At 40.5% G+C, this 23,638-nt stretch overlaps 1 protein-coding gene and 2 long non-coding RNA genes across 9 annotated transcripts in view; 1 reads left to right on the top strand and 2 right to left on the bottom strand.

Moving 5' to 3' along the window:
* LOC112576874 overlaps window positions 1–7,220 on the bottom strand; it is a 75,178-nt gene extending 67,958 nt beyond the window's left edge. Inside the window, exon 1 of one of the 2 annotated variants that reach the window (XM_025259689.1) lies at window positions 4,068–7,201. In XM_025259689.1, coding sequence (XP_025115474.1) covers window positions 4,068–6,317 — 2,250 coding nt within the window. In that variant the 5' untranslated portion in view covers window positions 6,318–7,201. Of the gene's footprint in view, window positions 1–4,067 lie in introns of both variants that reach the window. The other variant, XM_025259690.1, reaches the window with a different exon arrangement.
* A 1,060-nt stretch (window positions 7,221–8,280) lies between these two features.
* LOC112576900 lies at window positions 8,281–12,715 on the bottom strand. Its single transcript, XR_003101969.1, has 3 exons — window positions 12,166–12,715; window positions 11,610–11,712; window positions 8,281–9,476 (listed from the first exon to the last, which is right to left on the bottom strand). It is a non-coding gene; the product is annotated as an uncharacterized LOC112576900 (long non-coding RNA).
* Window positions 12,716–13,423: 708 nt separating this feature from the next.
* Window positions 13,424–19,842, top strand: LOC112576898. 6 transcript variants are annotated; one of them, XR_003101965.1, is made up of 5 exons: window positions 13,424–13,677; window positions 14,197–14,260; window positions 17,418–17,532; window positions 17,732–18,476; window positions 18,676–19,842. It is a non-coding gene; the product is annotated as an uncharacterized LOC112576898 (long non-coding RNA). The 6 variants fall into 6 exon arrangements; XR_003101964.1 differs by having other exon boundaries at window positions 13,424–14,260; XR_003101968.1 differs by lacking the exons at window positions 13,424–13,677; window positions 14,197–14,260 and having other exon boundaries at window positions 16,637–17,532; window positions 18,676–18,790; window positions 19,136–19,842.
* Window positions 19,843–23,638: the final 3,796 nt, after the last annotated feature.

Consider the following 23,638-nt stretch of genomic DNA (forward strand, 5'->3'; position numbering starts at 1 on the left):
GGAAATTAGTGTTTTACAAAGAGCCAGCAGCTAAGGCTATATCATGGCTAGGCAGCCAGCCCTGTAAACAGATACCACATGCAGAAAGCAGTATGAAAAGAGAAGAGCTGAACCCAGGACAGCCAATCTTCACTGTATCCGTGACAGGCGCTAACCATTGTGCCACCTGGCCACCCTTGGTTTGGTGTTGTATATAATTTCCACCCCTGATATTTTAAATATGAATTGTCTCCCTTTTTTCACTAGCACATTATTTCCTCTCCTTTTCAGGGCAAAAATACTTCTGAAAAGTTTAACAGAGATGAAACATGTGGGTAAAATGCTTTTGAAAAGTTATTCTGAAATTAAACTTGTAAACATGCCATAAATGCTCAATCTTTAGTAATAATTTTGTTACCAATATGCATCAATGCAATTCATTTTTACATATTTTATTAATTAACTGTATCTTTTCATTTAATTTTACTTAAATTTTTAGGACCTGTTTATTGTTTAACCTGTTCTTAGTAGCTGAGTGTGTTTTGTGTATCATGTTATTGTTAGCCAGAGTTTTTAATATCATTTCTTTAATACTGCTAGTCAACAATGAGTGCAATCTGCTTTGGTTGTGACGATGTGCAATAAAAGTGCTCTCTATTATTATTTTAAAAAATGAATGATAAAAAAAAGTGTATAACCTACACTACTTGTTCTCTAGAATTATTTCAGTTCCAATGATAGCAGCACAAACCACCATGTGGGTGCAAAAGTTTGAAAGTTGGCATAAAGATATGAAAAGTGTATTTACTTTTAGCATTACAGATTCCGGTTTGTGTACATGCATGTGGCATACACAGTAAGCTTCTAGTCCACAATTGGCAGTTTAAGGTTGATAGCAGCTTGTTTGCAGGTTAAACTGTCATCAGGGTCTTTCTGCCCTTGGCCTAGAAATCAGCTAGACCACATCCAGTAGGTGAAATTATGTGATGTACAGAAAGAGTTTTAATATCTTTATCAGCATCCAGTAGTCTGATACCTGTGAAAGCTTTCTTGAAAAATATATTACTTTACTATTAGTAAAATTTTTAAGTACAGATTAGACTGGGCTGAAATAACTAAGCCTCCATCATTGTAAACAGCAAATCTGCCATTCTGCCACTTTTAGAATATGATTCAAATGTTTAACAATCTATAGCGATTTAAAAAAAAACTTGGTACTGACTTTTAGAGTCCTTCAGACTGCAGTCATCGCCAATTAAGAAATGAAACCTATGTTGAAAAGAATATGACATTGCATGCTTGTACTGTCACATAAGAACAACCAATGATTTGGTGAGAATATATTCCAAAAGAGTCAGCTGACACTGCTTGATGAAGCAGTTTACTTGATAATTAAAGTTCTAGTGAGGTGAAGTTTCTTTTCTAATTACTGAATAAAATATTGTGCACAAATCTGGGGTGAATACTCTTTACCCTTACTTCCCATACCTAAGATACATGCCTACAAACATTAACATATACTCAACACGACAGACATAAGGACTGTAAACTGCAAGTTCTTCTTCACACCTTTCCTTTTGCAATAACATGTTACTCTTAGCTCTTGTTCTTGTTATTTGGTTCCTCTTTGTGTTTTCTGTATTTGATTTTATTCTTCTTTTAGTACGGTTGTTTATTCTAATAGACTATATGTTGTTTGTTTTCCTGTCCCTCATATGCTGTCCATGTTTTGTCCTGGTTCTTAAGGGCTAAGATCATACTCTTAAGAGTGTTAGTATGCACTTTACAAATTTTGCACTTATTATTATTATATGTTTATGTTCTCAAGACTTCAGCCAATGGGAGAGCTGGGACCTTTATGTTCATTAGGCATATTTGTGTAGAAACGTGATCTCACAAGTCAAACCTCTTTGTATGCCCAGTGATGTTTGTTAGTACGTATCTCAAGAACATAAGGGGAGCATTCACTGATATTTTGGTAAATAGTATTTATCACTTCTGTGCAGTCATGAGCGATGGCAGAAAGCTGGCAGTGCAGTGAAGATTGTTTCCAATGTGAAGATCTACACTCCTTCAGCCACAGCTCTAGCAAGACATGGAGTCTGCTCTGTGGCCAAATTCACAATGGGTTAAGCCTGCAATACCAATCCTCTTAAAACGAACTTTCAGACTACAATGTCCCATATGAAGGCGGTAGATGAAGGTCTGTTAGCTTTTGTCAAGCTGCTGAATAGGGTTCCGTCGAGTCTGGTATCTGCCATTCAGATTGACTCAATCTCTTCCATATCTGTTTATTGTTTTGCCTATAGGTTGTGTGGTCTGCTGGCTGCCTTCTTTGGTCAGGTGATCTGCAAGTCATTGGCTGAGATGCCAACATGCACTGAAACCAATTAGACAATGGGTGGTGCTGTTGCTGACTGTGGAAAGGGAGGAACTGAGGCTCAGGATAAGTGGGTCTGGATCTGTCAAGTGAAGGGCTTGAAGGAATGCATTGCTGTCTGTGAAGATGGATATGCAGCTTAGGATTCTTCAGCAGCTGGAAAACAAGTCTGCAGTGTTTAAAATCACAAGGACTTATGTTTTGAAAACAATGGTGCAAGGCATTCATTCTGGAGCTGAGATGGACATTTGTAAATAAGATAAAGACGTCCCTTCCATCTTTGTGGGTGCCTCTGTCTTCTGCTTCATCTATAGTAGACATGAATCCACAAGCTAGGTGGGTACAGGTCATCAGTACAGCACAAATGAGAGTCTTGAGACTCACTGAAGGCTAGTGTGGAAAAAAATCCCAGGAATAGTGTCGTTGGTAATGAATTCCACTTCTTGGCTAATGCTCTAGTCAGGCAAGCTGAGATCCATGTGGTAGGGATTTCTTGTCATTGAGGGTGTCCCTGTGCTGGAATCAGAGCTCATTGTACTGGTGTCCACTTCTTGGCTAATGCTCTAGTCAGGCAAGCTGAGATCCATGTGGTAGGGATTTCTTGTCATTGAGGGTGTCCCTGTGCTGGAATCAGAGCTCATTGTACTGGTGTCTGATGCTGCCCCTTGAACCGGCTGTTTAAACTTTATACTGGTGCTTGATGATGTCCCTTAAGCCGACTGTTTAAATCTTGCATGTAAAGGAAGTGAAGGTAGCCTCTTCAATGTCAACCCTGTATGACAACTCTGAGACTACACATTCTCTGGAGGTTCTATATCAGCCATCTTTACCACTTTACTGACTGGGTTAGGCCTTATAGTGCCCAGAATCAACTTCAGCCCCAAAGTCATTTACTGTGGCCTCTTTCAGACATCAGCAAAGAATCAGAGCCATAGGTGGTCGCTGTGGGTTCTGTGAGGCTGAGGGACCACACTGTCCTTCCCCTGTCAAGGTCCAAGAAAGATGACTCCACATCAGGTAAAGGTTGTTTGCACAGCCATATGTTAAAAATGTGTGAGCAGCCCGCTCTGGTTAAACTATGTCACTATGGCCTTTGCTCTCTGATTCTGGTGGTTTGATAACCTGGTGACAGGCACAGGTTTCCTATTTACCCATAGTCGGGGGTATGGTTCATGAGCATCAGGCCATTTTCATCAGCTGGTGGGCCAGCCTGCCTCACGTCTTGGGGGCCAAACCTCCTCACATTCTTTGCACTTTAGCCTAGGGCTTTGCGGTGCCCAGTTTATGCCTTTTGCCACATGGAGATACTGCAAAGGACTCACCGTGGAAAGGCCATTATTCACTGGTAAGGAGAGGCTTGTATGCCCTGCTCTTCTTTTGTGTAGTGCTGATGTTAGCCAGCAGTGAGGGCTGAAAGTGAGATGTGGCAAGCACGAAAACACTTTGCCAACATACTAGCTGCATTTTGCCCAGCCATTTTACAGGAGTATTTTGCGCTAAAATTTATCAGTTCATTAGGGGGTAAAAAAAAACTGACTTTACTACACCTTAAGCCCTGTTATTTACCAACATTTGCAGATTTCGCAAAGACCATACACCATTTGTCAGAAACAGACACATGCATACAATTTAATTATAGATTGTAATTTAAGTTACAATTATGCTTATCCCCAACTTGACCTAATATTTCCATATGTAAATTACTTACTGCATCTGTATTATCCTGGCTGTTTTCCTCGGACACCGTGGCCTTGGTCCAGTTGTATTTGTGAAGCTCCATGGGAACCCCCATCCGTTCGTACTCTGCATACTGGTGTGTTAAGCTGGAGGAACATGCATCACACACTGCCACTGCCTCCCCGCCATCCAGCACCAAGGCATTCAGAGGTGCTTTGTGATCTTTCAGAAAATGGAACTTGTCCACTTCAAGGGAACGGATTCTCCTTCGGGACACCACCATTTCACACACGTAGCAGACAAAGTCACGGATAGAATACTTTCTCAGCCAGCGGTTGCTATCAGCTGGATTCTTGGACTCTTCATATTCCCGCCATTGGAAGACGAGGCTATGGTAACAGTAGGTGCAGGCAATGACAGTGCCATCTTCAGTCACTGCTTCCGCACCTGCAGCCGGTTCTTGGTTGGCCAGAAATGGGAAAAAAGGCATCGAAGGTGTGCTGAATGTGGATTTTGCTTCATGACGAACGGGATAAGAATAAAGTAAGTGAGCTTTAGAGACTAAGCAGGTTTCTCCACAAAGAAAGCATACCTTCTTGGGAAGGGCAGTTGCCTGCTGCAGTGGATGTGGTACTGTTGTTCCAACAATACTGGCAACACTGGTGCCTAAAACAGACCCTCGAGGCAAATCTGAGCTTTTGGAATTTGAACCTGAAGCCACCATTTCCGACATTATTGTGCCAGATGGTATAGCTCCAAAGCTGCTCACATCATTGGTAATACTGCGAGGTGTTTGAGGGGCAATGGCAAGCAGACCATGAGCTGAATTTGAAGAGGACAGAACAGGGCTCTTACTGATGTGAATATTTAAAGGTTGTGTGATATCAGCCCCTTCATTAGACCTCTCTGTCAGTCTCTGGTGACTGTTGTTTCCTGGTGAATCAATCCTTGTTGTACCATTTTTAGAATCAAAACTTCTGCTGAGGGTGGGGTTGGTGATTATGGGCAGAAGAGAGTATCGTCTGTGAACCAGATGAACAGAGTCAGACTCATACTGTTGCCATTGTGACTGAAGGTTGCCATGGCATGAAACACACACCAAGACTGTACCATCCGGGTTTAAAGGCTGAGCTCCTTGTGGTCTCCGAAGTTCTCTTATAAATGGAAAGTACATCTGGTGCTTTCGACCAGTTGAGGGGACAGTATACAGCAGACATATCTGAGCATGGGGTCTCACCTGTCCACAAAGGTAACACACTTCATCTGCTCGAATATGAGCTTTAATTTCTGGCTTGCTTTCTGATAAATGACGAGCATTTGAGCCGTCAATGTAGCGATCGTTGACTTTGTATATTCTAGCACTATTGGGAGTGCAAGCACGTTCATAGGAAAGCCACTGCTGATACATGGATGAAAAACAAGTCTCACATACACGTGTCAGCATTTGGCTGTTAAGTGGAACTGCACCTCTGGGAGCTGCCATTTTCTCCAGAAAAGGAAAATATGGTTCTCCAACAGAGACCTGAATGCTAGATACCACTTTGCTGGCCAGTGCATGAACTTCTGAGCCACAAATAAAACATACAACAGAATCTTTGAAGGTACTACTGCTAGACCTGCGGGGAGAACTGTGATCTCCATTACGATTCTCCCCTGCACCAGACCCTATCTTACTGGGAACAGTTAAGTCCAAAGCTCCATCAGCATCACCCCCGTAAGTACACATATTTAGTTTACTGTCAACAGCACCACCCCTATGCAAAGCCGCTCGAGAAGCATTGCTCCCACTCACACTTCCCACACTATCAACTTCACGAAATGTGTTCAAACCAGCATAGTTACCACCATCTCTGATGATGCCACCAGACGTTGAATAGCTTGCAGAGGCCACACTACGATCATCTGGTGAAAGAGGTGGATTTGAGCAGTTGTCATGACAGTTGGGCTGGTACTGAAGCCCCATCACTTGAGCCATGTATTCTCCCTGTAATTTCATTTCTGCACCTGTAAAAGCGAGGTCATCAGAGCGCTTCAACCAATAAAGCCGCTTGATGGCTGGAGTCTTACTGCGTTCATACGTGTCCCACTGCTGTGTCAGAAAAGCATAACACACACGGCAACTGTCTACCACTCCTTCGGGTCCTGGAAGGCGACAACCTTTGGGTGGCTCGTGGTGCTCCAAAAAGGGGAAATACGGTCCATGGTCTCTCGGCTTACTATACAGTGGGAGCTCGGCGCCTGGGCTGCCGCAAACGAAACACACTCCACGACTGCCAGGCATTTTGTGTCTTGTTATTGTCTCCGTTAGCTCACTTTAATCTGCAACTCATCCTGTCTGTTAGACCCTCTCTGACTCACTGAACAGCGCAAGTTCTATGCTAAATAATATGTGATTACTGCTACTGTTAGAAAGTGTCTCTCATCGATTTACGCAAACAGCCTAACTATCCAATGACGATGTTTCACAATGCGATGTTCAGCATGTTTTGTATGTCATAACGTAAACGCCAGATCGATCGGCCATGAATAATAAAACAAAAATTTACCCAACTGCCTGCAATTTATTTCGTAACAAGTTACACACAATCACTATCGTCTTACACAGCGGTACTCCGTCCATTGTTTTCCTGACACACAGGCTTTGGTTTTCTACCAAATTCTACGACGGCGCACTTCCATTGTTTTTGTCGGCGTTGCATAAACATACCTCAAATTTGACAGATGTCCTCGGAAATCTCCTATTATTTCGGGCCATCATAGCGGTTGGTAAAAAAAAAAAAAATTCAAATTAAGCGCACAGCAGTGATCTGTGGGAAGAATCGAAGGGAATCCCCGCCAGGTCGAGATACGGATTCCGCCATCTTAGGCCATCTGTTCATCCACGTTCCCACAATGCGTTCGAAACTAAACCGGAACATGTATAACCTCTTGGTGTCTGAGAGCAGGCTTGCTCAAGGATAACTAATCAGTTTTGCAAAGGATAACATTGTCTACAAGTCACTGATTTTAATTTCGGTGTACACTGTCAAGTAAGAAATTCCCCAATTGTTCACACTTGCGAACTTTTCATATCTAATAACGAGCAAATGGGTGTGTAAAAAGTTTTCTAGAAAATATGTTTTACACCGTAACCCTAAAGGAGCCTCGAGAATTCTTTTCAAGCCTGTGTCCCATGCACCTGTGTGCCTGCAGCTGAAGGCCAGGTGCTGAAAACGGGCTACAGCGTGAGTGTATTATGAGTGTGCACACTGTGTGCTTTACACCCCGAGGACGAAAAAGTCGGTGACGCGATATGGGGGATTTTCCTTCACGTCTACCGCGTGTTTCATTTCGAGGCCAAGGCCAAATGGCAGTGAAAAGAAACTCGCAAAAGATTTGAAATAAGTACAGTGGAACCTCGGTTAGCGAACGCCTCGGATAGCGAATTTTTCGGTTAACGAACAAAAATTTCGCTAAAAATTTGTCTCGGATAGCGAACAAAATTTCGGATAACGAACAAAAATTTCGTTAAAAATTTGTCTCCGATAGCGAACAAAATTTCGGATAACGAACAGCCACGTGAACCACACGTGACCGACCAGCATGTAATCATTCGCGCTCGAGACAATTACGATCAGTCGTTCCTTACCTGTGCGCATCCTTCTTATTTAGTGATTGTTGTGCTTTATTTTAATAAGATAATCCTCAATCATGGCTCCAAAGAAGATTAAGAGCAAGTAATGAATTGAAAAAGGAAATGATTTCAAAGTATGAAGGTGGCATGCGTCTGTCGGATATGTGATGTCGTCTTACCGAAGAGTTTTACAAAAAAAGGCAGAAGAAGCAGACACTGGACAAGTTTTTTCTTCAACCTCAAAGCTACAGAAAAGGGAAGTCTCCCCGATTTTATAATGTCACGTGTGCTCATGGAGGGGGAATCAAAGCAGTAATTCCACCCCTTCCTCCCCACACCTGCTTCCACCCACGCCGTCAAAACAAGTTTTCTGTTTAAATGCTTTCGTTAATGTTTTTATGTTTATTTAACTCCATTTATATTGCATTATAACTGTTCTCATTAAAACAAATACCTATATACAGCCTGTAACTTTCAAATAGCGAGTCAACAGGGGCTGGGAACCAATTAAATCTATTTCCTTTATTTCTTATGGAAAAAATTGTTTCGGATAACGAACATTTCGGTTAACGAACAGCTTTCCAGAACGGATTAAGTTCGTTAACCGAGGTTCCACTGTACTTAGGTAGGTGGTTACCGCTTTGAGGGCTTGCCTTGTCGCACATTCTTCTCCTAGTATATAAGTGTAGAAATAGCTTTTAATGGTAGTAGGCCAGCACAGCTGACTTAAGATATATGTCTCCGACACGCCGTTATTATGACGTCAGCATCAGACGGGGTCTACAATCCACTGTAATCCCGCAAAAACAAAATGCAAGATGTAAAGCAAAGTACAGTTGCGGCAGCGAGACAGCTTGCAGGATTTGCAGTCTGGCGTGTCTGCGAACTGACTCATGAGCTTGGATTTTGCCCACCAGTCCTGAACATAAAGACATATACCTTTTGTTTCTTTCACTGCGCTGATGCCCAATTAAAGATTATTAGAGAATGGCCCAGGACATTAGTGTATATAATTACTGATGAGGATGGCCTTTCCGCACCTTTTACAGTACGTCTGTTAAGGAACATTTTTCAGTATCATCAGAAGTGTATTGCACTAAACCGGATTCTTAGATCGAGTACTGCTTATATTAGCGTTTTGGGCGTGTATGTTTATAACTTTCCTCCGGAATGTTCAGATGTATTGACGACAAAGCTATAGACGGTCTCAATGGTGGTTGGTGGCGCAGTGGCCAGGGTGCTTAATTGTCACCACGTCAGGGAGAATCGGGTGTCGTGAGATATCGTACCTCGGTTGCGACATTCTCTGAATGTGACAGCTGTTTACATGTTTTTCGGTGATTTTCTACGAGTACTCCGGTTTCCTAGACACGGTGTGTGAGAGAGAAAATAGCTTTGATTTGAATGCATTGGTAAGACGCATTTGATGCCTATATAGTATATTGATAATTAGTTTGTGCTCGTGCGACTTCATGTAAGTAGGGGCTTTTAGCTCGACGCCTTTGTTTGTGGGGTAAGACACTATAAACATTATTATTTCTGAAAACGATGATTAAACTGCTTACATTAGTGGCTAAGAGACTGACTGGCGTGGTAGTAACCTTGAACTCAAATTATAAAACAACAAAAAGCAGAAACAAAACAAAAACAAAAAAACAAGAAACTAATTGTTATAGATTTTTAAACAAGCGAAGGCTTCACTCATGCCTCTGTCGAACAGATCAATGTGTTAAAATTTCTCAGAACAACAATCAAGAATGATTCGCTCAGCTGGAATGTAGATACATCTTTGGTTTTGAAGAAATGTTAGCAGCAGCTGCACTTTCTCTGGAACGAAAATTCGGCATGTCTATAGTGAGCTCGTGACGCTTTTATCATGCGGTTATTGAAAGCATGTTATGGTCCAGCCTTTTACCTGAGGCTATATAGTCCATTACCATTCGAGGAATGTGCCCGGTGCTCTGTGCCCACTAATCCAGTTTATATGCGTGTGCGGGAGAGAGAGAGAGAATGACAAATATTTTATTTACGAGGGTAATAGAATAAGCAAAGTTGTACTTTTTTTAAATCTAGGCCTCGATATAAGTAGATGAAACTGAAACAGTGCATTAATTCAATGTGAGAGGCAGAGGATCGATATAGGTGTGTTTGTGTGTGTGGTGGGAGGAGGGGATGTATACGCATGCATGTGTTTGTATGTCTGATGTATGTATTGGATGTCACACTAAAATAAAATTCTTATGCAAACTTTGGAACAAATCATGTGCTGTGTCTAATGTCTCACACAGCCAGCGATTTGTCAAGTCTCTCCCTATGTTCGGATCAATAAAACTGAAAATGATTTTATGCTGGAAGTATAGCTCATAAATATGCACCAGAAACTTGCACAATAAAATGAACTTTATATGGCATAGACGAAATTAGACCAGCTAATACAAACAAAAACCGAAACAAAATCGACTCAGTCTGTGGAATCATCTGTAGGATGAGATGTAAGACTAGTCTAGGCACATTCACATTCTAATGTAGTCACTACCCTGCTAATCACCGAACCCTAGCGAGAAGGCTAGATACGAAGGATTGGGTAAAAGGTGGAACAGGCCACCATGCAGAGTCTTCACTCTAAACGTCGCAAGCCACGATCACGGTCTACGCCAGGAGTCGCACTCACTACAATTAACTGTCATAATTATTCCCACGCGAGTAAATCTGCACTGTACTCTCTGATCGAATTTCATTATATAAGATCCTCTTGAATTTTTGCACCCTGAAGCAAGTAATGTCCTTCACCTAAGCCCATGCTCGACTTTTCATGACTAGATTAACGATTTAACTCGCTGGAAATTGTATCCTTTATACCTGCATGATGCTTTCATAAACTTGCATGCCATATCATTATAGGCAACCTACATTGATATAATTTGTTAAATTCAGCGCGTTCATGGGCATAATGATCAAACACACTGTTCACGTCACGTAACCGTTTAACAGACGATTATAAAAGTAAAGCGCGCATTCCGAAATGCTCGAAGGACATTCAATTCTGGTATAGTTAAAATGTGTACAAGGATGCTTATTTTGACACCATTGATCTTGAGTCACGCATAACATGAGCCAGGTAGTTGCGGGATCTGCAGGAGCCCCTCTCACCCCACCTCCCCCGATCCCCAAACGGTCCGACTGGCTAAATAGAGCCAACGGCTTGCTGGAGAAATCGTTGAGATTAATCTGATAGTGTTTGTTTCATGAACGTAGCTGTGCGAATATTTATACCAACTGATAGCAAAACTACATGGTTGAGTGATCGTGAATAGATATACACTAATCTGCGAAATAGAGAAACGAATAACAGCGTGGCTAGTGCGATACCCGTGCGGCGCACCAAGTTTCCCACAGTCGACCGAGCTTTTGGGAATGGGTACCTGACTCCATAGAGGGTTCGGGAAGGTTAAGGAAGCGAGTAAAAGGAAATGGATACCACTTTCCTATAACATCTCACTCTCCAATGGCATTTAAAAGAAAAAAAAAAAAGGTAGGGGATGATTTTTACTATACCTTTACCTTTAATCTGCTAACTAGAATCGAAACATATCTGTAAAATAGAATGTTAGTACTTTTTTCTTTTTCTTTTTTCAAAAATACACTTTATAAGACATATAAGAAAATAAGCCCTTTGATAATTTAGAACCGTTTGACCTCTGCCAACCTTTCTCAAGCACAAAAATAAGATGAGTGTGTGTGGTGTGTGTGTCGCACGTTCAAAAAAAAAAAAAAGAAGACGAAGAAAAAGTAAAGAAAGAAAACGTGGCATTTGCTTTGGGAGCCGAGTCTCGAGGTTAGATTACCTAGACAGGTGGTGTTTATAGAATATGACCTTTTTAAATTTTATTTCCTTTTCTTCCCTGCGGTATGCTGGAAAATTCTGTTCGTAATGTGGGTAGCAAAGATGATATACTGTACCTGTACTATAAAGATCGATCACTCGGTCGATTCCCTTCGTTAAACATTTCGTCTGGCAAGCGGTTATCTCCCTTTGCGCGTACATGCTCGAGTCGCACGTTTACTACGAGTAAATAATAAATACAGAAAATCTATTTCCACAAGTGCCAAAGTAAGCTTTTAAAGCAAAGTATAAAAACATTGTAAGTATCAATTCAGCCATGTATCAAAAAAAAAAAAAAAAAAAAAAAAAAAAAAAAAATCGGTGGTTATATAAATCGATCTTTATCTATATTTTGATAATTTTGATTTGTAGTTGCTTCAGTTTAGCTTTTATTAGGCAGTTTTGAGTGACAGACTGAACATCAAAGAGGGTAGGAACAGCATTCCTCCCTAATCTTTTTCTTTCTGCTGGGAATTAAAAGCAGCGTGGGTAGCTCCTTGCGTTAAATACCTATCAAGGTTGTATATCTTGAATATTCATTTCATATATCATTGTGAATGATACGAGTGCTCATAATCAACTCGAAAAAAAACCCCAACCCTATTCTTATAGTTAAAAGTGATCTTTTCTCACCTGGCATAGTAAAAATCACCCATTCGTGCCACATCATCGTTGACTGTGTGAAATTTTCGAAATGAGCAGACGACAGTAGTGACGTAGGACATTGCTGGCCAACCAGAAGGCTCGGTGACGGTCCCTCTATTCTGTCAATTGTCCCTACCACCATTTCGTTGAAAAAAAAAAAACATTTTTACTTTCAAATAAAATAAAAAGCAAACCAAACAGCAAAAGATTTGCCACTGTGCTAGTGAGATGCCCCCAGAGAAGCAATTCAGCTTTTAAGTTAAAGGGGAAAAAATCCACATCGCAATGTATGGATTAGTCAAATTTAAGATTATAGATATACAGGGATCGCAACAAAGCTCATATTTAGCTCTTCTTATTATGATTATGAAATTATTATGTACTACAGGTATTTTATTCTTTAGACAAGTCATGTGACTTAAAAATCACACCGTTGATCCTTATTACACGTCTTTCCGCGAGTGAACAAACCATGGTAAGACCTATCTGGAGATCAGAGTCCGTAGTCAAACCTGCAGATTCTTGGTTGGAACATTTGTCTGGCTACACCGCAAGAATAGGTTATACTCCCCTATAAGCTTTTTAAAATAATTTCATTAATGAAAGATGTTGATCCCATAACCCTGCAACTGAAGGCTAAGAAATAATTAATAATTAACAAAATAATTAATTTATTAGTTATGTTAGAGTTATATGTAGTAACACATTAAAAGATGTTTATATTTTCCATTCAACAGGTAAATTACATGAAAGGCTAAGAAAAAAAATTTAGTTACTAAACTTCAACTTTCTGCTCTCGCTTTTTCTTTCCTTGTTTTTATTACAGTTTGTTTACTTAAAATCGCTATAACTTTATATTGACGTGTGATACAGGCCTAAAATTTGGTTCAAGTTTTCTTTCTATATTTAAACATTTCAGTGAGTTTAAAAAAAAATAATAATTAAGGGTTTAGTAGTTACGAAGCTTTCACTTTGTTTTCCCTCGCCTTTTCAGTTTCTTCTTTTAGTAATTAAGCTTGTTTAGTTTAAAAGCTTATAACTTTATATTGACATGCGATACAAGCCTAAAATGATTGAAGTTTTCTTTATCCATATTTAAACATTTCTATAAGAGCGTTTTAAAAATATTTAGTAGTTTGGTCGTTATACCGTTTAAAATCAAAATTTCTTAAAATGGAACAGTGTTCATCCTCCCAGTACTAGTTTCTATGTCAAGGCTATGATGGAAGTTTTCTAAATGGGGCGTGATAAATGACGTAAAGTGACGTCAAAAATAGTGATGTAGAAAATGAGGTAGCGTTAGGAAGCAACTAGAAGCAGAAAAACGTTAAGAAGCATCTAGATTCTAGAAGAAGGACGTTAGAGGGCAAATAGAAGAAGACGATGTTAGAGATTTGATAGAAAAGGAAGAACGTTAGCGAGTGGAAGAAGAAGGAGGTTAGAGAGCCGATAGAAGACGGAGTGAGAAGAGAGCCTTCGCCAAGACAATGCGCCTCGCGAGTGAGTAAAAGATTGAGTGTGATAGTCAAAGAAAAAGACGTTGTGTTAGTGACTGTATTTTTCTAGTCAGGATTTGTTCTTTTGAGTTTTTGTTTAGTTAACAAGGGAAAACTCGTACAGGCGAATCTTTTTTTTTTTTTTTCTGAGAGAAAGAACGCGCAATTTTGCGACCCGCTGGTGTGTTGGAGAGAGTGAAAAACGAAAGGCACTGGCGGCGTCGTGACAGTTTTAAAGAAAAATTCAAATTTTAAAAATGTTTAAAGCCCAAGGGCACATCACTCTTATGTGCGGCGATGGGACAAACGATGTCGGTGCGCTCAAACACGCTTATGTTGGGTAGTATTACAAAGACTGTTGGACATTTCATTTTTGGTGGTGTGAGACTTATTTTACTTACTTGATAAATAAGACTTAAATTTAATTTTCTTTAAATAAATTGTGAATTGTTTTAAGAGTATGCACAAAGCATTGGTGTGTCCTCCAGCAAAATATGTGCTGCATCTTTCTTTTGTGTTCTAGGTGTGGCCTTGTTAGCTAATGCCCCAGAGAGACTGCCCAGAAAAAGAAATATTGGAAAGAGGAGGTAAAATGAATGTGGTGTGCATCAACAGCATCATTTATTTCTTTTTGGGACGATTTGTAGTCTGTCCTTGCATTCACTCATACCTGTTGTTACAGTATCTGTTGTGTGTAAGAATTTGTTCATTTTTGTTTTGCCTTTTTCCTAAAACACCCTCCCACCAGAGAAGATTTCAGGAACCTGACAGGATAAATCTCCCAGAAAATGCTTGCAAGAGTTTACATGTGACACAACATAAGTTTCACAAGACTCAGCATAGCCCTAATATATATATACACTGCTTTTGCCCCTTCATCCTATGCACACACACACACTTTCCAACTTTTTATTAAGTAACGAAAATACAAGCTCTGTTACGTGCTTATTTATAGACAAGATTTTGAAGTCTCACAAATATGTACATACAATGTAGAAATACAGTTTGTCTGCCAGTGTTCTAGTTTGGTATTGTCTGTAATTCAAAGACGCGCGAATGCTGACGCAATTTTCGCGTGGATTTCTTTTTCTCGACGTCATCTAATGTATTCAGAAAGATCTAGATGCCGGCTCAGAATTTTTGGCTAGAAACTTCTAGGGAGTGACATCAGCGTCTTGGTCTTTTGCATGTGGCTCTTGTGGAGTAAAGTTGTTTGAGGTCGGCTCAAGGCTGTTCAAGTTCTTCACTGCAACCCTGAGAAGTGTGTCGACTTCGGCAATTGACTTCAGAGATGCGTTAACCCTCTCTGTAACAGAGTGAATAGTGCTCCAGTACTAGCAGCAGACGATAAAACCAGTAAAAGTTGAATCTGGTGAATGAGCGTCGGTCCTTGAGAGCAGAAGGAAAGATGAGCTTGAGGTGAAGACTTCAGGACATTGGTCTCTTGTACGCGACGGTCGGGGTACTCAGGACAGATCGACCCTCCACTGCATCACGACACCTACCGTAGGGTAGAGCCCAACCGTCATATCTTCTACCGAAGGTGCCTGGGATATAATTCGCCAGTCAACAGTTCGAAGGAACATCTGCGACATCCGTGACGACAATTCCCCGGCGTGGACTTAACGATCGTGGACTTAAGTTCGGTGGACTCCTGTATCGACAATGTGTGTGTGTGTGGACACTGAATCTTCTGACTGGTGGCATCTGATTACCTGAAGAGTGGAGCGTCGAATGTCGGGGGAAATTTATCAACTTTCTACAGACGAGAAACAGTAGGCTATAGATCTTTTTCATTTTCTTCTTTCTTATTACAATCACTTTTTTTTAATCACCGTTTTTTGTGAGTTTTTTTTTCTTTCTTTCTTTCTTTCCTTCCTTTTCCCTCTTAAAACATTGAATGTGTTAACCGTTGGTCGGTCTTTTTTGCATGAAAAAAGAGTAAGAGTGCGGCGAGCGTGTTTCTACATGTAGATGTTATGCACGTTCGCATTCATATGAAACGCACCCTCCAACAAAACGTTACAACCAATAAAAGCAGATTTTATATAAGCAAGAGACCAAGGTGAAGCAAATATATGAACACGTCAGTGATTGTCGAGCTTCGAGTTTATGTGCGTTTCATATTTATCATTTTGTAGCACTCTAGTAGTGTACGAAGTATGTCTTTGCCGCGTGGGTTGTAGATTTGCATCTATATTCTAGAATGTTCAGCACGGCAGTAATGTACAAGGTAGCATGTCTTTGTTGCGACAAAGTAGAATAGAATGTCTTTATTCCTTTGCATCTGGACTCTAGAATGTTCTGCAATGTTCAACACTATTATAATGTTCAAAGTAGCATGTCTTTGTTGCGACAAAGTAGAATGTCTCTGTTGCGAGGGACGTCTAGAATGTTCGAGGTTAGGGAGAATAAATAGCATGGCTGACAGTGGTATGGGATGTTTTGTGAATTTGAGAGAGAGAAGTTAGGCCAGCTGCTGAGCAAAACTGAATCAAAAACTTCAGTGTCGAATTCGATCTTTGTATTATTTCTGGTACGACAGCCCACTCTACGTAGGCATTTGACGTGTTGGTTACAATTTGATAGGAAAGAGTTCAGACTAATGAAGCAAATACTTTTGTGTTCTAAATAGGCAAAAGTTTGGCTAAGAGTGCAGCAAAGCAATGCACTTACGGTAATCATATTGTTGATACAGAAAATCTTGTTAAATTCTATCTTCATCCATAAGTAAGGTTGTCGTCTTGTTCGCCGAGACTGACCGCGAAGAATTTTGCAAGAGGCCAAGAGTCAGTCTTCGCAGACAGAGATCAAGCTATCTATATATGCAGAATTGTCACGGACCAGTCTATAAGGAACAGGAGGTTGTTGCCCCTGTCTTTTGTTTTCTTAAAGATTATTGCCCTTACCTCACATATATGAGTGTGTTGGTTGCGTGGCGGTTTCACGTCAGAACCCGACGTCATTTTATGACGTAATTTTAGTTTGGATGAGAGTGAAAATTATTTGGAAGAGAGCAGACGGCTGTGAGCAGGGAAGAGAGGCGGTCAGAAAGTGTGTGTGGTGTTCGTTTCGGATACTGTGTGGGTCGATCCCTGCGGATCATGTGTGGTACCAGTTTTGGGGCAGAGAGGATTTTACGTAGACGTGGCAATTGTGGATGTGAGTAAGTAAGACTATAATGAATTATTCAGAAACATATGACAGTTCGTAGAATATTGAAAGGAACATGTGTATGACGTCTTGGTGACATGAAGAGAACTATTGGAGCAGCCTGTGCGCTGTAGTATTTCTGGAATTGAAAGATATTTGACATATATCTTATAATTTAGAAGCAAACTGAAAGACTCAGACATTTCTATATCTTTAGTTAATGTTGACTGTTATAAAGTTTTTGTTGCCTACGACAAATCTAAGTGTTTTGTGAGTGAAGGAAAGAACACGAAAGGGGACGCGTGCGTGAAGTGAAAGTGTGAGATTAAAAAAACAAAAACAGCGTTCCTGACAAAAATAATGCCACTCCTAGTCTCATCTGCAGATCATATAACTTCCATCATTTGCTCAGTGGCTAGCAGTTTCATCATACAGCCTATAAACTTTCCACTCTGGCTCATTCTGCTGTGTCGGGTTCTGGTCCTCAGAAATTGTGCGGTTTCATTATCATGCAGTTTACAATCTTATTCATTCATATATGTAAAATTGTTAATAGATTAATGGCCTCTGTAATTACTTGTGTACTTTCAGAACAAGTTGGCAGCCATTTTGAAGATTGAGGAAGAGGAGAAGGCACAAGTCATTAGGCTAGGAGATGCCAGTGTAGCCTCCCCTTTTACCTACAATTTGTCAACAGTCATGAGTGGTGAGTAAATCTGAGCTGCTTTATTTTTTTTTTTTATCAGGGATTTACTTCTCTTGATGGAGCCGCTCAGGGCATCCACATTGATAACTTTGTTGCTGACAGTGGATGGCCAGATGGCTACCACACATGTTTCCGCTAGAGTAACTTTTTACACATGTTAATAGATTAATGGCCTCTGTAATTACTTGTGTACTTTCAGAACAAGTTGGCAGCCATTTTGAAGATTGAGGAAGAGGAGAAGGCACAAGTCATTAGGCTAGGAGATGCCAGTGTAGCCTCCCCTTTTACCTACAATTTGTCAACAGTCATGAGTGGTGAGTAAATCTGAGCTGCTTTATTTTTTTTTTTTTATCAGGGATTTACTTCTCTTGATGGAGCCGCTCAGGGCATCCACATTGATAACTTTGTTGCTGACAGTGGATGGCCAGATGGCTACCACACATGTTTCCGCTAGAGTAACTTTTTACACATGTTAATAGATTAATGGCCTCTGTAATTACTTGTGTACTTTCAGAACAAGTTGGCAGCCATTTTGAAGATTGAGGAAGAGGAGAAGGCACAAGTCATTAGGCTAGGAGATGCCAGTGTAGCCTCCCCTTTTACCTACAATTTGTCAACAGTCATGAGTGGTGAGTAAATCTGAGCTGCTTTATTTTTTTTTTTTTATCAGGGATTTACTTCTCTTGATGGAGCCGCTCAGGGCATCCACATTGATAACTTTGTTGCTGACAGTGGATGGCCAGATGGCTACCACACATGTTTCCGCTAGAGTAACTTTTTACACATGTTAATAGATTAATGGCCTCTGTAATTACTTGTGTACTTTCAGAACAAGTTGGCAGCCATTTTGAAGATTGAGGAAGAGGAGAAGGCACAAGTCATTAGGCTAGGAGATGCCAGTGTAGCCTCCCCTTTTACCTACAATTTGTCAACAGTCATGAGTGGTGAGTAAATCTGAGCTGCTTTATTTTTTTTTTTTATCAGGGATTTACTTCTCTTGATGGAGCCGCTCAGGGCATCCACATTGATAACTTTGTTGCTGACAGTGGATGGCCAGATGGCTACCACACATGTTTCCGCTAGAGTAACTTTTTACACATGTTAATAGATTAATGGCCTCTGTAATTACTTGTGTACTTTCAGAACAAGTTGGCAGCCATTTTGAAGATTGAGGAAGAGGAGAAGGCACAAGTCATTAGGCTAGGAGATGCCAGTGTAGCCTCCCCTTTTACCTACAATTTGTCAACAGTCATGAGTGGTGAGTAAATCTGAGCTGCTTTATCTTTTTTTTTTATCAGGGATTTACTTCTCTTGATGGAGCCGCTCAGGGCATCCACATTGATAACTTTGTTGCTGACAGTGGATGGCCAGATGGCTACCACACGTTTCCGCTAGAGTAACTTTTTACACATGCATGCTCACACATGCCTATATACACACGGTCTTCTGAACCATTAGTAATTTGAGGAATTTGATCTAGCTTTAAACTAGAAAAACAGAAATGAAAAAAAAACCCAAGGTATTTATTGCCCTTTGCACAGTCAGTATTTAGTCTAGTGTGTGGGCATCATTGACACCAGAAACCTTCCTCTTTTGTCTACAGTTTGTGATATCATCAAGCAGGATCTCTGTACCCTGGTTACCACATTTAAATTGTTTAAGATCCTGGCCCTCAGTGCTTTGATCCTTGCTTCAGCCAGAGTGTCCATTATCGGGATGATATTAAGTTTTCAGACGCACATGCGACCTTGCAGGGTCTAGTGTTGGCTGGCAAAGACAATATTTCAGATAATGTACCATTTTTCAGGTGCCAGAGAAAAACTCAGATTTACTTTACAAACAGTAGTTCTTCACACAGGTATTCATAGTTTAACCCATCTGTATAAAGTCCTTTTATGTCCTGGGACTTTCGCCCTCACACCCAGTCACACGCGTACACAGTGACAAACACACTCAACCAACAAGACAGTTGTCAAACGTATAAATTTAACTATTAAAACAAAGTCAAAACTCTTTAACAATAAAAACAATTAAAACAGCCTCGGTGCCTGCAAAGAAAAGTTTGATTTTAATCAATGTTTTGAATAAAAAACGTAAAAGTTTTGAAAAAAACTATTGTGTTTTATAAACAAGAGACAGTAATCTAATCCATGCCTTAAGAACTTTCGGTTATCTCAAGAGGTCTAGGAGATATAACCAGTCAAACATGCTACCCACCTGTCGACTAAGCAATAGTATTTTTTGCTCTCTTTAAATGTCAATGGACAAATTAATGTTCTACCAGGTTACCCTTATGACAACCGATAGTTTATGCAAGTGTAATAAAACTGCAAAATTTGAATGTTGTAGCATGTGAATATACATCTGCATGTAAAACTCGGTCACTGCACTCATACCCTTTTCAGACCAAAAGGTCCGGCCCAACATTAACATATCTAATTTTTTTTAAAGAAATGAAAATAATAAATCCTTATACCTTAGACCTGTTGCAGATCTTCTACCTTCTCTCCTACTAAGGGAGATAGTTATTTACACGTTCTGCGGCTAGTCTTAAAATGTTTAATACTCTAATTCATTCGGATTAGCTCTCTTGGTGGCAAGTACTGAATCCAACGATTAACAGCTAAATGTAAATGATCCATTGGTGAATCCGGCGCGGCGGCGGGCTGTAAATAATAATAAAGAGACTTAATTAATGTGTCTAGGCATGCATATGTGTGTGTTAGAGTACATTGGAAACATTTGAAATTTGGATGAGAGGCATTTCCTTTAGCTCTTCTGAGGTAGGATCAGTTTCCTTTACATCCTTTGGTTCGAGTCCAGTAGCCATGACACCAATAAAATATTACAAACAAAATTTTAACAGTTTAAAGCAACACTACGTTCCCTATACCAAATAAAAAAAAAATATAAAAAATTCTAACCTCTTCTGAAATGACAATACATTGACTATAAAACCCTGATAAGCCCCCATTAATATTGTCACCTAATTTTGTTCTACCAGGTTATATTTATGACAACCGATAGTTCATGCAATTCTAATAAAACTGCAAAATTTGAATGTTGTAGCACGTGAATATACATCTGCATGTAAAACTCGATCACCACACTCTTACACCCTTTTCAGGCCAAAAGGTCCGGTCAAACATTAACATATTTAATTAAAAAACATGAAAATAATAAATCCTCATACCTTAGACCTGTTGCAGATCTTCTACCTCCTCTCATATTGAGAGAGATAGCCATTAACTCGCCCTGCGGTTAGTCTTAGAATGTCCAATTCCAGCTGCCTGAGCTCATTTGTAGATGTTGTATCCATCTGTTTACCGCGATTAAAATCGGATCTATGGTTGGGTCCGTGGCGGCGGCGGCGGACTGTAAATAATAATAAAAAGACTTAATTAATGTGTCTAGGCATGAATATGTGTGTTAGAGTACACTGGAAACATTTGAAATTTTGATGTGACGCATGTTGTTTTGGGGGTAAATACCTCTCAAGCGCCGCGCAACCAGTTGTAAAAATTCAAGTTTAATTTTTAAAGATTCCCTAAGAGGAAAATATTGTAGATAAAAATTTGCCGAGACCAATACCGGTGCACAGCAATGTCGATGGCCCAGGACTTATTGTCTCCCTTGGAGAAGATATTGCATGTACACATTTACTGTAACAAGAATGGGATCAATGGCAATTTCGTAAGGGAACGGCGGTTCCTCCTAATGAGGCAGATACCTGTCCACTCTTTCTGCAACAAGTTGCAAAATGTCCATTTGTATCCTTATTGCCCCTACCTCCCCCCCCCCCTGTTGGAAATGTGCTCTAATCTTATTTACCACTAGAAGCACGGCTTCAGCCTCAAGCATAGCTGCTTCCTCTGCAGGTAGCAGTGACATTAAAAAGTGTATGTATGCCAGCCCGGGTCTAGTGCGCTGTGCCGCCTCGGCCGGAAGTGAGGCGACGTCGACGTCGACGCTCCTGCGGTCTTCCATACGACAACGTTATTGACGCTTGCAAAAATATATACATCTGCCCATTATATAGGCCTATCACTACTGTACGGCACCGTGTCCCTCCCCTCCTGCAGGATTGGCCTGATTGCGGCGGGGTGACCGACGACGTAGATATTGGTGCTGTCTGCGGCGTCCGCACCTCTGAAAATAATAATAAAGAGACTTAATTAATGCATATGTGGGTGTTAGGGTGATCTGCAGAGAACTGATTTATACTGACTGGACAGAGTTTATGAGGTGTAATGGTAATCCCTTCATTTTCTTTTGTATATTTTTCTCGGTTGACTGTGGGAGCTCTCAGCAACAAAGAAAAATTTCTGTCTGTTGCGACCAGACATAGAGAATAAAGATGTCTTTTGTATCTTGTATAGTTGAATCATTACGTGGATGATGATGCGATCGAATTGACTATGGGCTGGTCGAATCAAATGGTGCAGTGGTCGAATAGGCAAATGGTCTAATCGACTAGACCCTAAGCAAACTAGAGTTTTATCAGAATATCATACATTTTATAAAGACTAATGTCACAACTGAGTGTATGTTATGTTTTAACAATTAGTATATAAGTATTATAAGTTGTAACGTCCAAGTATACATCTTATACTGCCTGTATGTTATAAATGATACAAGCTGAGGATATTTTTTTGGTTTCTCATTGGAGTCTCAATCAACTTTGCATGTTTCAGTTTGAAACTAAAAAGACAAGTTTTGACAAGATTTTGAACCTCATGTTTAGAGTATATATATATACAATCCTATTCCTCTGATAAATGTTGGATAGGTGTCACCAAGGTATCTAACTCGTCAGTCGCTAAAATGTGAGAATATAATCAGAACTACTGTACAATCTGGTCAAAGAATACATTTAACCCTATTGAGGGTTAGGGTTCTGGTTAGGGAGCGGAAAGAGCTCCCTGCGGTGATTTGGCTGCGGTCTGCTGGTGGTGGCTGCCCTGCAGTCAGGCCCCTCTCCTGCCGCCAGATTTACCTGCAGATTATTTTTCTGTGACTCATCTAGTCTTAGTCATTTACTTTCTGATTAATAGGCTGTAGAGAGTACTTGTCAATGGTACTTTTTCTATCACAACATGCACCACTCACCCCAAGGCTGTTTTATCCCTGCTTCTGTTTATCCTGTATATTCTGTGAACAGTTGTTGCAGTAACTACTGGTTTGGGTTAGGGAGCGGAAAGTGCTCGCTAATTCTATTGGCTGCCTGTTGGACAATGTCCGCTTCAAAATTATATGCTTCTTGGGGGGACAGCAGATATAGAACGTAATTGATATAGCGGCAACCTGGCGTTATTTGGCTGCGGTCTGCTGGTGGTGGCTGCATGGAGGCAGTCCCCTCTCCTGCCGCCGGAAGTGGGGGTGGTATTAAAACTTCATGAGGGTTGACCTCTTCGGGGATTTCAACTACTACGGGGACTTCAACTACTGCGGTCTTCCATACGACAACGTTATTGACGCTTGCAAAAATATATACATCTGCCCATTATATAGGCCTATCACTACTGTACGGCACCGTGTCCCTCCCCTCCTGCAGGATTGGCCTGATTGCGGCGGGGTGACCGACGACGTAGATATTGGTGCTGTCTGCGGCGTCCGCACCTCTGAAAATAATAATAAAGAGACATAATTAATGCATATGTGGGTGTTAGGGTGATCTGCAGAGAACTGATTTATACTGACTGGACAGAGTTTATGAGGTGTAATGGTAATCCCTTCATTTTCTTTTGTATATTTTTCTCGGTTGACTGTGGGAGCTCTCAGCAACAAAGAAAAATTTCTGTCTGTTGCGACCAGACATAGACAATAAAGATGTCTTGTATCTTGTATAGTTGAATAGGCAAATGGTCTAATCGACCTGACCCTAAGCAAACTAGAGTTTTATCAGAATATCAGAAATGTTCTAAAGGCAGTTAGGTACTTCAAGCTTTCAAGGCGATATCTGAGTCATCTTCTTGAAGGAAGAGTAATATCTTCATTTTGTTTTTTTTAAAAGGCTTGAAAAGTCTAAAGTTTGAATCGTCAGAGTCATCACCTGGCTCTTCGGCTGTGTTCGCTGTGCTGACTAGGTTGGCAGCTTGAGTTACGA

This window comes from Pomacea canaliculata, linkage group LG12, assembly GCF_003073045.1.
Source record: "Pomacea canaliculata isolate SZHN2017 linkage group LG12, ASM307304v1, whole genome shotgun sequence".
NCBI classification, from domain to species: domain Eukaryota; kingdom Metazoa; phylum Mollusca; class Gastropoda; order Architaenioglossa; family Ampullariidae; genus Pomacea; species Pomacea canaliculata.